We start from the raw sequence: 12,493 nt of genomic DNA on the forward strand, positions 1-12,493 counted from the left end.
TGAAACACACCTCAAACACTGATAACGTGGATTAATGAGACCTAAATGCAATTTTTGTGAGGAAACTTTCATTTTCAAAGCAATGTCCGCTGCCTGACATTTGCATTTTGACAGAAGTAAACTGTGCTCACATTTTAAAAGCAAATAATGTCCTGATTTTTTTTTTTTTTTTTAAGAGTTTGTCACAGGAGGGTTAGGATCAGTTCTCAGTGCTTCAGCGTGAGAATGAGGAAAACACGCCTAACACATTTTGAAAAGTCTGCTAGTTCTTTGAGTGTATTCCTTACAGGCAAGAATAGAAAAATAAATAAATAAATTTTGAGACAAGCTCTTCCTTTTATGTTATACTGAAGAAATAACAGTAGGATAATTGCTGTTTTTCTGTAGAAGACAGACAGTAAATTATTTTTAAATACCTCATTATACCCCAGGCAAGTCATATTGCATCTTGCCTTTGCATGACAATGTACTCGTTGCTATTTGGGAGCACAATCTTAAAAGCTGCTGAGTGTCCTCAATCCAAATGGCTCCAATGAAATGAATAGGAATATTAAAGCTATTTAAATTAAAAGACAAATAAAAGCTACTGTCAGTTTGGGTCACGGTAACTGTCAGCAAAGTTGGATTTTTTCTTCCCAACATTATTCGTAGTAACTGAAAGAAAACATTTAATTATTTCTAATTACCATTGTCAGGCAAAAATGTTGCATATTATATTTTGCCTTGTATCCGCTTCCTTTAGAAACTTCTATATTTCTCAACCTCTCAACCTATATTACATTACAGTTCTTGACAAGGCAATCTGCTTCATTTCCACGTCTTGAAATAAGTTAGTAAGAAAAAAAAAAAGTGATGCAAAGAGCACCTATTACTGAAATGTACATGTAGACTGGCCCCAGTGGAAGATGAGTAGGTTCAGTAATTTCAGGGGTTTGACAGCAATAAGAGTGGTATTCAAATAAATAATTACTTTTACAAAATCTTATATGTTCTATAAAATTTACATCTACATTTAAAATAGTTTGAAAACTTCCACTTTGTCTGAAATATTTGCTGTTTCATATAGACAGTAAAAATATTACAAGAAACTAAAAGCAGATTATGCAAGAATTAGGTTATCTTTAAAATGAAGCATTTTTTTCCTTCAATGTAATTGTATGGAACATATAGATTAAAAAATAACTGTGGAAAATAAATATCTGTATCTTTGACATAAACACTAATGTAAACATTACACGTTTACCATTTGTGTTTTATATCCTTCTTGTTTAGTAAAATCAAAGCTGCTAAATCAGCTTCTATTGCATTTCATCTGGTGTTCTGAATGCTTCATTCAGACATGTTAAGTGTCGGTGTCCCCACACTGGTGCCTCCCATACTCCTCTAATGTTTTACAGGCACAGACCTCCTGTGTCTCCACTTCCTCCCACGAGGATGATTTAAACAGTAAGGACCAAGGAAGAAGCAAGGGAATGGTAGATTGTTGAATGTTCCTGTAGAAAACACAGTTTGTGTGTTTGCTCAGTAACTTCCCTTTTCTTTCTGTTATGAATGCTCACTCCAAATGGACATGGGAAGCAGAGGGCTTAGGAAAATAAATAGTGGATGGCGAATTATAAACAACAGAGCTTGACTTTAAAAGCTTTGGAAGTGTTAATAAAGGCATGAGAGAGACTTCTGTTCACAGCATGACAAACGTCAGTCTGAGGGGAGCCAACACTTTGAGATACTGAGCCATGCTTAAAGGGAAGCATGACAAGAAAGCCTTTCTGAGTAACCAGAGCAAGATATGTATCTCCAGAGAAAGCCCTGTCAGTGATAGTACACCTTCACTCCTTGAACTCCTTTCTCTTTTACTTGTCTTTACCAGGTGCTTTCCTGACTGATGTGGTCAGTAAAGCTCACTGAAGCACAGAGCCCATGTTAGAACATTGAGTTTCTGCAGTTAGAGAGAGCTCCAAAAATGAGGCAAGATCCTAGAGGTATACCAAGGAGATTAAAAGGTGAGATACTCCCTCAGCACATGGGATTCATATGAGCAATACAGGAATTTGGGAGTGTCATTACCAGCAGGAACAGCTCCACAATAGGAGGGATAGGGGTCAGCGTCAGCCAGCTTCTTTATTGAGATTTGTACCTGTCTGCTTTCTTCCAGAGAGAAGAGATATTCACGTTATATAACACTGAGCCTCTAGCTGTGGTATAAGACTAAATCATCCCTACAGAAACCTAACTCTCGACAGTGACAGTAAAGGGAATAACCTTCTAAAGTGACCTGAAGCAGACAGCTGAAACAAGGAGGAATAAGTTTTCAGTGCAGAGCACGAGGAACTACCAAAGAAACTGAGTACAAGTCAGTCAAGCTAGAAGTGGTGTTACATAAAGCAAGGAAGGTATGCACTTTGATGTACAACAGAAAGCTCTTCCTTAAACCAGAGAGGGACGAGGAAGAGCATGCCACCTTTTACATCCGCAAAGGTGAAGCCTGAGGGAAGATACGACAGATGCAGGCAGAGCTTGAGCTATAACCTGGTTACTGACAGCTAAATGCACATTTGGACAACTACATGAAGGAGAAATGAAGTATTCCAAATAAATATTAATAGAGGATTACTAGTTTAGGTCTCTGGTTAAAAATAATAATAATAATAAAAAATCACAAGTCCTATATTCTGAGCCAGATATGACCTAATCCCCTTTTGGAAATAAATCTTACCTGATCAACTGTAAAGACTTTGATCCTTTCACTTCCCAACCATTTCTGAAATTCTTTTTTCCAGTTTTTTACCAGACTCCCAGGGGTCACAATTAGTGCTCGCTTTACTACAGGTTTGCATCCATAGACCCCTTGACGCAGGAGAGTCCAGACAAGTGAAATGCATTGCAAAGTTTTTCCTAAGCCCATTTCATCAGCAAGAATAGCTCCAAATCTGCCACTAACTCTGTAAGATAAAATGATAACATTTCAAAAGATATATCTGTAATTATTTACAACTGTTTTGGGGAATTGTTTCTCAAGGTTGTTTTCTGAAGTATAAAGAACCTATTTATACTTAGGCTCTGCTGTAGGTTTTCATTCAGGAAGGACAAGAAGTCCTTAGAGAGAAACTCCTCATTTTTTACATTAATGCACTAGCCCTCCAAAACCAAATAGTTATATCTTCATTTAGAATTTAAAATATTATATAATATATACTTTTTTTTAACAGTTGCATATGCCTTCTCTATACCTTCACTATACATACTTCCTTCAGTTTCTCTATCCCAAATGACTGAAATATAAATTATATGAATAATTATAAATTTTATGAATTATAAACCCCAGAAAGCAGTGTGCTTTAGCACGGTGCTTTAGCACGGGTCAGATTGTATCTGTGTTTTCAAGACGTGCTAATTTCAGCAGAACTGACAGGCCCTTTGCTGCACTTATCATATCTGGCAAAGTCACAGCAAGCACAATGCTACATACAGGTCAGAAAAAAAAACCTGTGAAACCTTTCCTAGGAGAAAATTATTAATATTATTAATATTAATTAACTGAACAACTTCTCAAATTTCCCCCTTCCAATTCTTTAATTTCTAACATGGACTTGAAAATATTATAGGTATTGAAATCTAAAAGAATAATTATGTTCTTACCTCATTCCCATTACACATTCATATAGAAATACAATTCCTTCTTTCTGATGTGGTCGGAGGTTATTTGCAATGTAAGGATCCACAACTACATCCACCACAGGTAAACCTGCCTTATTGAACATCCACTGATGGCTTGCATTTGGTCTTGGCATAACCAGAGAATCTTGAAGTAAAAAATATATGCAAATGTTGCACTTTTTTTTAGTCAGTTAGCATAGAGTATTATTTATTTAAATCATCTACAGAAAAAATAGCCAATGATCTGATGACTGCTAAATATACGGTTTAATATATGGACCATTCTCAGTCAGAAAATGCACTTACCAGCAGAACTTTTAGATAGCCTTTGAAATAAAAATCTCTTTGCAGAGGTTTCCAGAATAGTTTGCACTTTTTTCCAATGTAAAAGTGACAAACTGGAAAGTCTGAGTATTGTTTTATGAAGTGAAACTGCCTACCTAATAAATGTTGCATGACGACTTTGAATACTTAGAAGAAGGTCTAAAAGGTTTCTAAAAGGAAAGTCTAAGAACACAAAGAATGACCCACAGAAAACCTGGACACTATTTCAAGGGGATATTCTTGAGGATGCTGGGAAAGACTTCTCTTCTTGAGGAACAGAGATAAGACAATGATTTGCTAAAAAAGAGAGAAAGAATGAGAGTGAGCCAACAAAGGCTGCCACGGTGTGTGAATACAAGAATTTGACAAGTTTGAAGATATACAGGGGCAAAGAGAGCACGAAGGAGTGGGATATGTCCTTTGGCTACATCTGTATAGCAGTTTTGCTTGCCATAATTTGTTTATAAACTCTGATGTCATTATTTTGCTAGACAAAGTCCATACAAGGTTGCTTATATTGATGCTATACAACCTCACTGAAAAGTGGAATTGTGAGAAGACAGAATGAGAAAGCATTCACAGCCTCTGATATTTTTATGTTGCTGGAATAGATCTATATTGATAATTTATTCATGGAAATAGGTCAGTTGAAGGCTTGTATCACTCAGAGGGATTTTGTTTCCTACTGACAAAGGGCTGAGTTCTGATAGATTACATCAAATTGCATCTGGGTATACATAAAAGGCAACGGTGACAAAAATACCATTTTTCTAACAAAATTTTGCAGTATCAGAGATGGGGAAGAAGTGCAGTTTAAATGAGCTCTGGACTAAAAGCTTAGAAATCATATCTGAAAGACAAGGTTTTCCATCTTTGTCACTGCACTCTGTTCTGTTGAGCACACTGATAAACAACATTCCATTTTGAAAAAGCTGCATTTTAATCAATGATTGTCATGGACCTCAGCATGAAAACCTTTGAATGTTCCAATACCGAGGTCCTGGTCTAGGAAAATATCTCCATTACTTCTGAAAGAAATTATGCCGCAAGGCATTAAGCAAGCTATGTGATCCTCCTGAGTTAAACGACATTAATCACAGAATCACAAAACGGTTTGGGTTGGAAGGGACCTTAAAGCCCATCTAATTCCCACCCCCTGCCATGGGCAGGGACACCTCCCACCAGCCCAGGTTGCCCAAAGCCCCATCCAGCCTGGTCTTGAACACTTCCAAAGATGGGACATCTTTGGGCAACCTGTGCCAGTGCCTCACCACCTTCTGAGTGAAGAATTTATTCCTTATACTTAATCTAAACCTACCCTTTTTAAGTTTAAAGCCATTCCCCCTTGTCCTATCCCTACACTCCCTGACAGAGTCCCTCCCCAGCTTTGCTGTAGCTCCCTTTAGGTACTAGAAGGGCTCTGTAAGGTCTCCCTGGAGCCTGCTCTTCTCCAGGCTGAACATCCCCAGCTCTGTCTGAGGGAGTACTTGATTCCGCTGTCCATGTCACTAACAAAGATGAGTGATAGTCCAACCTGCAGATGTGTTGAGGGCTTTCCATATCAGGCAATTTGGGGAAGTGTCACAGGAGGTGCTCAAATTCACCAGAAGAAAAGTTACAGAAGGCAAAGAACTAGAATAAAACTCAATTTTTTTACAGAATATTGCTTAAGCAACAAAGAAATTCATTTGGGTATAGAATATATCAGCTCTTTGCCAGATTTTCGGTTAGAAAGCTAATGCAGAATCATCATGAAAACACAGGAAGCTGCATTACTAGAAACAACATAATCATGCTGAATTGAGTCTAGAAGATGGTGCTAATGAAAGTGCTCTTACAAAAGCGCAAACGATATCATTAATTGCTAGATGATGAGGATTTCATTGTTTATTTACATAGCACTCAAGCAGTAGCTTTGCAAAGCCTTACAATATCAAGATATGGGATAAGAAGTTGGATGGAGGTCAAACTGTAGTAAGAATCCAGAACAACCTTTTTTTAAAAAAAAAAATAAAAAAGGATTGCTCTACTTAGTAATATTTCTTTAAAATTGTTTCTATCTTCCATCCGAAAGATAAAGCCATCAGCAGAACATAGTTCCTAACCAGCAGGTTGTATGACTGGTTTGTTATTGATCGACAGAAGAGCACGTCTTGTTTAGATAAGCAATGGCACTTCCTGCATTTATCAAATGCTTACAGGATCCCTCTTATACAACTGCTTAACCAGTCAGTTTCCATGTGAATTCTCATGGCTTTTCAGCACAGGGTAGTTCTAGTATTACAAATCAAAACTTTTATCCCAAAATATATCCTGCTGAGTTTTGGGCAGTGAAATTACACTCACTGGCTGGGAAGAATCAGGCACCATCAGGAACAATTCTCTGAATCTGGCTTACCTGATCTATTACTGATCCTTCACAGCAATTACGGTGCTGCCATATTCTGTTAGTGCTTCACTGACCCCAGCGGGAAGCTGGAACTCATCTAGAACTTCTAGGGTATGTCAGCCTGTTTCTCTGATCAACGTACACATTCTTCTTGGCAAACCTCTCAGAAACCACTCTAACCTGTTTTTACAGCCATCTGTAACAACTACAAGAAACTTGACCCGCAAAGCATTTCACTTGTTAAAGTGATAAAATCCTAACACGGCACTGATAGAAACACGACTACTTCATTTCAGAAATCCTACAGTAGTACATATGGGAACGTGAATATTTTGGTTACACCCTCAACTTTTTTGACAAACAGAGGATGATTAAATAACCTTAAACATTTGAACCTTACTTGAAGCATTGGGATCATGGCGAGGTTTGCAGCTTTGAGAATTGTTGAGAATATTCTCTTTAGTATTGGGTTGACAGACATTTTTGAACGGTTTACAGAATCGTTTCATAGTAGCTTGAGGTAAAGCAGTTGGGACTGTGTCGTGAGTCGCTATTCCAGTCTGAAAACACCTGCCACTGCTGAAGTCATCTGCTGAAATTACACCCATCACTTCAATTTCTTTTCCTCCAATCATCAGTGTTTGACCTTCATCAAGACTGTCTAACTCTTTAGGTTTATATCCAGTACCTAAAAGAATATAAAAATGTATGAATTAGGACAACACAGCAAATAATACTTCCTTAACATCAGTATTCATCAGCAGGAAGGAAAAATAAAACTGTCAACAGGTATTTGATTCTTAAGCATTTGAATTGTTAAACATGTGAATAAATGAAGTCTTTTCCTCCTTAACAGACTTGACATTTCAGTGGTAATGTTCAGAATTAGATACCAGAATATGTGAGCAAACATTCTACCATCCTCACCCCTGAGTTCTATTGAATGTCAAGTACTCGTTTAAGGGAAATTTATAAAAATCACAATACCATATCATAAAAAATGGCAGCTTGCCTTAGTTTTAAACTTGTGTAAAACTAATGACCATTCTAGGTCCTTTTCCCTTCTTTTTGTACCCCAGCACAAACACCACTAGCCCCTCTTGCTGTTGATCTAGACAAAATATTCTTATTCTAAAACCGTTCTCTAAAGTAGCTTTTCACAACTGGGAATATATGCTCTGATTTTTGCCAGGATTTATACTTTGCTCATATATATTATATATTGCTCATATATATATTTTATACTCAATACTTTGCTCATTTCAAAACCTATCAGGAAGCTGAAGCATTTTTCTCTGCCCTCCTAGGGACTCTGTCAGGTGAACTATTCCCAGAGCAGCTACCGGTCAGTCTAATTAAAAAATAAAGATGTAGTTCCACTTCCTTTTAATATAAAGATGTAGGAAAGTTTTGTGGTTCCTTCTTTTAAACAGTGTTCTAGTTGTTAAAACTCTCACATAAGAAATGGGAGGCTTACCTATAATTTATTTTCTTAACTCAGGGAGGTCAAAGACACCTCTCTCTCAGAATTAGAAGCAGGCACTTTTTATTTATTTATTTTTTTACTCCAATTGTTGGATTTGTGCCACTCTGGATAAATGGGCTCAGAGTCTTAGTTGGGTCAGAAAAATTAAAAGCATGACTGTGATGACCAACAGTTAAAGCACTCACCTGTAAAAGAGGCAAAAACCCTAGTGTTTTACACACATTGTGTCCAGTAGATAGTACATAGAAAGAATGCTGGGAGCTGTTTGCAAAGCTGTTTGAAAAAAAAAAAAAAAAAGTTTCCCATTTCTAGGAATGTGTCCTTCCAAAAAGGTTGGAAGGTGAAGATCTGGATGCAAATTCCTTTAAGAGCAGAAATTTACTGAGCTGTTTCAAAGCTTAAGCAAGTGTTGAAAAACAGTCAAGCCAAAAGGCAAAGGGAGGCCTTTTTCTTTCCCTCTAAATGCATGCAAAAATGCATAATACTCCTTGTTTGATTCTTGAAAGAAAAATATCTGCTTTCACTAAAGAGCTGAAGATGCCAGGACATAAGAGAAGGAATGTGCCTTTCTAGTCGACGTACCTGGAGAGGGTAGTTATGACCTATTCTTTGCTAATTTAAATTTAAAATGTCCACTGCTTACACTGGGGAATTTATGGTTTTCTTAGAATCCACGAGCATTGCAAGCAACTCTAAAGGAGCAAGTTAGACCAATGGCATTGGTATCATTGTGCTCCCCGACACAATCAAACACAGACAAAAAAATTTTACCGGTGACAATGAGAATACTCAATTTTCTATTGTGTTTTCTGCTAATTCAAGAAGACAGGACTTGAAAAAAACACAAGAACAACAGGGTGGTGGCTGATGCATTCCATGCATTACTCTCTTTCTCCCTGCCTTTTTCAAACCCAAGCAAGTCTGTACATATATTGCTTTGCTATAAATGAATTTGAATTAATTTCTAAGTCACAGACTGACCTGCAAATTGCAACTGCTTGGTCCTAGCAAGGTTCACAATGTCATGATTGTAACAAAAGAGCTGAGAAGCCACCTTGGCCCCAATATTAATCAAATTATGTTTTGTAGCAACATTTTCCAATCCTACTTCCTCCTCAAATATTTTTGGCTCAGTTAGCAAAGTTAATTCTTTTTTTTTTTTTTTTCGCTAAAAAAATACTGCTCCAAGTTGACTGCAGCCTATAGTTTGCAAGTCTTATTTTTAACTCTGATAACAACCCAAACTGTGTCTTACAGCAGCAGCTGCTGCTAAAACTGCAAGACTAAAAATTGCTACACAGTTGACTTTGGCTTGGCTGGAAACCGTTGCTATTGCTTGTCTTTCTGACAAAGATAATATTTTTAGCTGTTTGGCTGAAAAGTACAGCTCCAATCTCAGACATTCCCAGTTACCATACTACTGACGGGAGTATCTCCAAGAACCTTACCTGTATATGTTCCCTGAATTCTCACACCTTCAATGCAGCATAAGAGCAACCAAAATCAACTACTTCTTCCTCATTTGGCATCTCAGCTGAGTTAGTACCACCGCTCATTTCCATATCCGCTCCTTGGACTAGCATTTGGTGGTTTTGTGAATAATGTTATTCAGCCTGCTCCAGCCTCCCCCATACATCTGCCTTGTACGTAAGAAACATAAAGCCATCTTTCCATCTCCCACCACCACAAAAAAAAAAAAAGACTACTGTGTTTTCATCCGGTGTTCAACTTTGGTATTGAGAACTGTAAAATAGCTAAAGAACCTTGTCTCTGTTATTCAAAGCACATTAAATTTAAGCCAGTTCTTCACTTACACAAACACGGAAATCTACGGTACCTCTTCCAATGTCTTTGCCTTCCATATCTTTCAAAATTACTGACTTTCCTTTTGTCACAAGAACAGCATCACCTTCCCACTTCTTGTGCTTTTTCTTTGATGCCTTACACCACACAACACTGAAATATTTTGTAAGGCAGTCAGGTTCTTCCTGTGCTGCTTCTTCCTTTGCCGTTCCTGATGTTGGCAAACACGCTGCATCTAAAAGAGAAATAAAATACCAAAGAATATCTCAAGCTCTCTTGATGAAGCGTACAGTCATTTTCATTTCAAACAAATCAAGGACAATCTATGCATTTCATCTTATATAAACAAAGCGGCATATTTCCTCTCCTGGGCTGTTTATGTTAAGTTTGGACTGAGATAGAAACGCACATAAGGACTCATCCTGAAATAGGAACCATTAAATTGTTTTTGGAAAGTACGTACTTTCAGGAAAAGGACATTTAGAGAAAAAGGACAAAGTACATTAATCAGAGAACTCCTGACTTGACATAACAGATGAGGAGCGTGTAGAAAGAATAAAAGGAATGGCTGGAGAAAACAGAAGGGAAACAAGCATATGAGAAAATGAGAAGTCCTGGTGAGATGGTGCTGGGCAATGTTCTGGAAGCAAGGACGGGAATACAGGACTCCAGAAAGGGAGCAAAGGAGGCCAGTAAAGAGGTCTGAGGCCAAAGCCATTAGTCCTAAACTTGCAAAATAGCTATAACTGTAATAATGCAAAAGATTACTTCAACTGTTTTCCTCGTGGCCTTTAGAAATAAGTAATTATGCAAACATTGAAACAGATCATCTCTTGAGCTCGCACCCATTCAAATGATGCTACCAGGTTGAGACTGATTTAGATTTGTCAGCAGTTAGCTCATTATAAGTATCACAGATATAAATGCTAATACAAAATGTTTAGGTTAATAAGGTTAAGAAATCATAATAGAACAGACAGCTGTTGATTATAATATCGATTAAGAATAAACGCATGCTTCCCAGAGTTTGCAATCTGACATGAGTCAAGTAATGGCAGATAAGTCCTCAGCATTATCTAAAGGAATATCTGTAGCATTCCTTTTCAGCACATGCACAGCTTCAAAGAGAGAATCAGACTAATTTTCATTAAAATACCCTTGCATGCTGGTTAAAGGCTTAAATCGGTTTGCTCCTTTGATTCCATCTGGGATTCAACGCTACACAAATCTGTTACAAAAAAGCGCTTATGCCACAGACTAACCTTTCCAAAATTTCCAAGTGTGCTGGTATTTAAAGGAGAAGCAGCAAGAGTTGCTCACAGTAATGGTGAGGCAACTTTATAATAATACCAGGCACCTTCACAATAAATAAAGAGGCAACTTTATTGCTTGTACATCAAGTCTACATTTTCTTAAAATTGCAAAAAGCTAGTAAGTTACATACATAAAAATGAGTGTAATTTTTTGGACTAGTATATACTAAAGAAGTATTATCTAAATTAAAAATGCTACATTTATTGAGAATACTTTTCTTCCCAAAGCTGTCTGTAAGTTTTAGTGTCTGGATAGGACTTAATGGTAACACAGTGCTTGATGTTGATCTTTTCTCATGGCACTGGCTGACAACTGTAGTGCCCCCCATCCCCAAGGGGTAGCAGAACAGCTACTGAGCACAGGCACACCACACGAGGATCAGCAAACAGACCAGATGACCTCCTTTTGAAATGTAGAGAATTCTGCACAGATGAAACCTGGGAAATGAGCCCGAGAGCAAGAATAAATCCTTACAGTTTTGCAAAAAGGTACAAGGGCTCTACTGGATCTTCACTAATCACAAGTAATAAGATTTGGAGGAGCAAAGGAGAGAGAGAAACCCCCTACGTTGCTAAAAATACGAGCCTGATTTGATTCTATTCTGAGTTTCAAAATGCAAGCTGATCCAAAAAAATACATACAGGATTGTTTTCACTTCGCTTTTTCAACTGGTTCTCACATTTTAATCAGCAACTGCTGCTTCTTTCCTCATTTTAAGATTTTACATAAGTTACTGCAAGAATGAGAGCTTTTGTTGCAGAACCTTCTCCTTCCCTCCTGAAGGATGCTCGTGCATAAACAAATGACCACCTCCTTATCTCCTGCATTGACTGACCTCCCACATGAGTTTGGTGACCCCTGAGATCTGTTTTATGGTCATTGCTCTTTTGCCCAGGGAGTCCTGCTTGGTGTTATTTGAATCACCAACAGATTAACTTTCAGGTCAAGAACAATTCTTCAAACTCCTCTAATCCCCACTTCAGTTAAGAATAATAAAATAAACAACGATTTAGAAACAATACTGGAAACTGCTAGCATACCATGCAACAGTTTCCAGCAGTGAATTTTGTGAATTCCAGTAGTGAATTTAGTGAATTTTTGAATAACAGTGAATTTTGAAGAGAAGGATTTCTAAAGCAAACTGCCCCCAGTGAGCAGCAAACTGGCTACCAGTATCCCCCATCTAACAGTGTCATGTTCCTAAGGGAAAACTAAAACTTAGCAGACTCTGCAATGCTCAGATTTCTTCCCTCAGTTTGTCTTCTGGATGATCATAATTTCTGATTATAAAAATTTCTGTTAGTGATTTGCTTCAGTGCTACATAATGTATTCTCCTTTTACTTAAAACTACAGTAGAGTTTCAGATAAACGTGTAATTTTTCTTTCTTTAATCATTTTTATATAAAGATAATGAAATGTTTTCAAGTTGATCTTCTACAGAATTCCCTGGGAAAAAAAATCTAAACCTGTTCACTACCAACTCTGATCAGGTACTGGTGTTCAGCCTTCCCTTTATGAT

At 37.4% G+C, this 12,493-nt stretch overlaps 1 protein-coding gene across 1 annotated transcript in view; it reads right to left on the minus strand.

Annotated features, from left to right (window-relative positions):
* RAD54B (RAD54 homolog B) overlaps positions 1-12,493 on the minus strand; it is a 57,010-nt gene that overhangs the window by 13,140 nt on the left and 31,377 nt on the right. The window contains exons 4-7 of the mRNA XM_082753373.1: positions 9,694-9,894; positions 6,771-7,058; positions 3,640-3,802; positions 2,717-2,942 (exon numbers count right to left, since the gene is read on the minus strand). Coding sequence (XP_082609499.1) covers positions 2,717-2,942; positions 3,640-3,802; positions 6,771-7,058; positions 9,694-9,894 — 878 coding nt within the window. The remainder of the gene's footprint in view (positions 1-2,716; positions 2,943-3,639; positions 3,803-6,770; positions 7,059-9,693; positions 9,895-12,493) is intronic.

The sequence above is a fragment of the Aythya marila genome (assembly GCF_965140915.1).
Source record: "Aythya marila genome assembly, chromosome: 2".
In the NCBI taxonomy this organism is placed as follows: domain Eukaryota; kingdom Metazoa; phylum Chordata; class Aves; order Anseriformes; family Anatidae; genus Aythya; species Aythya marila.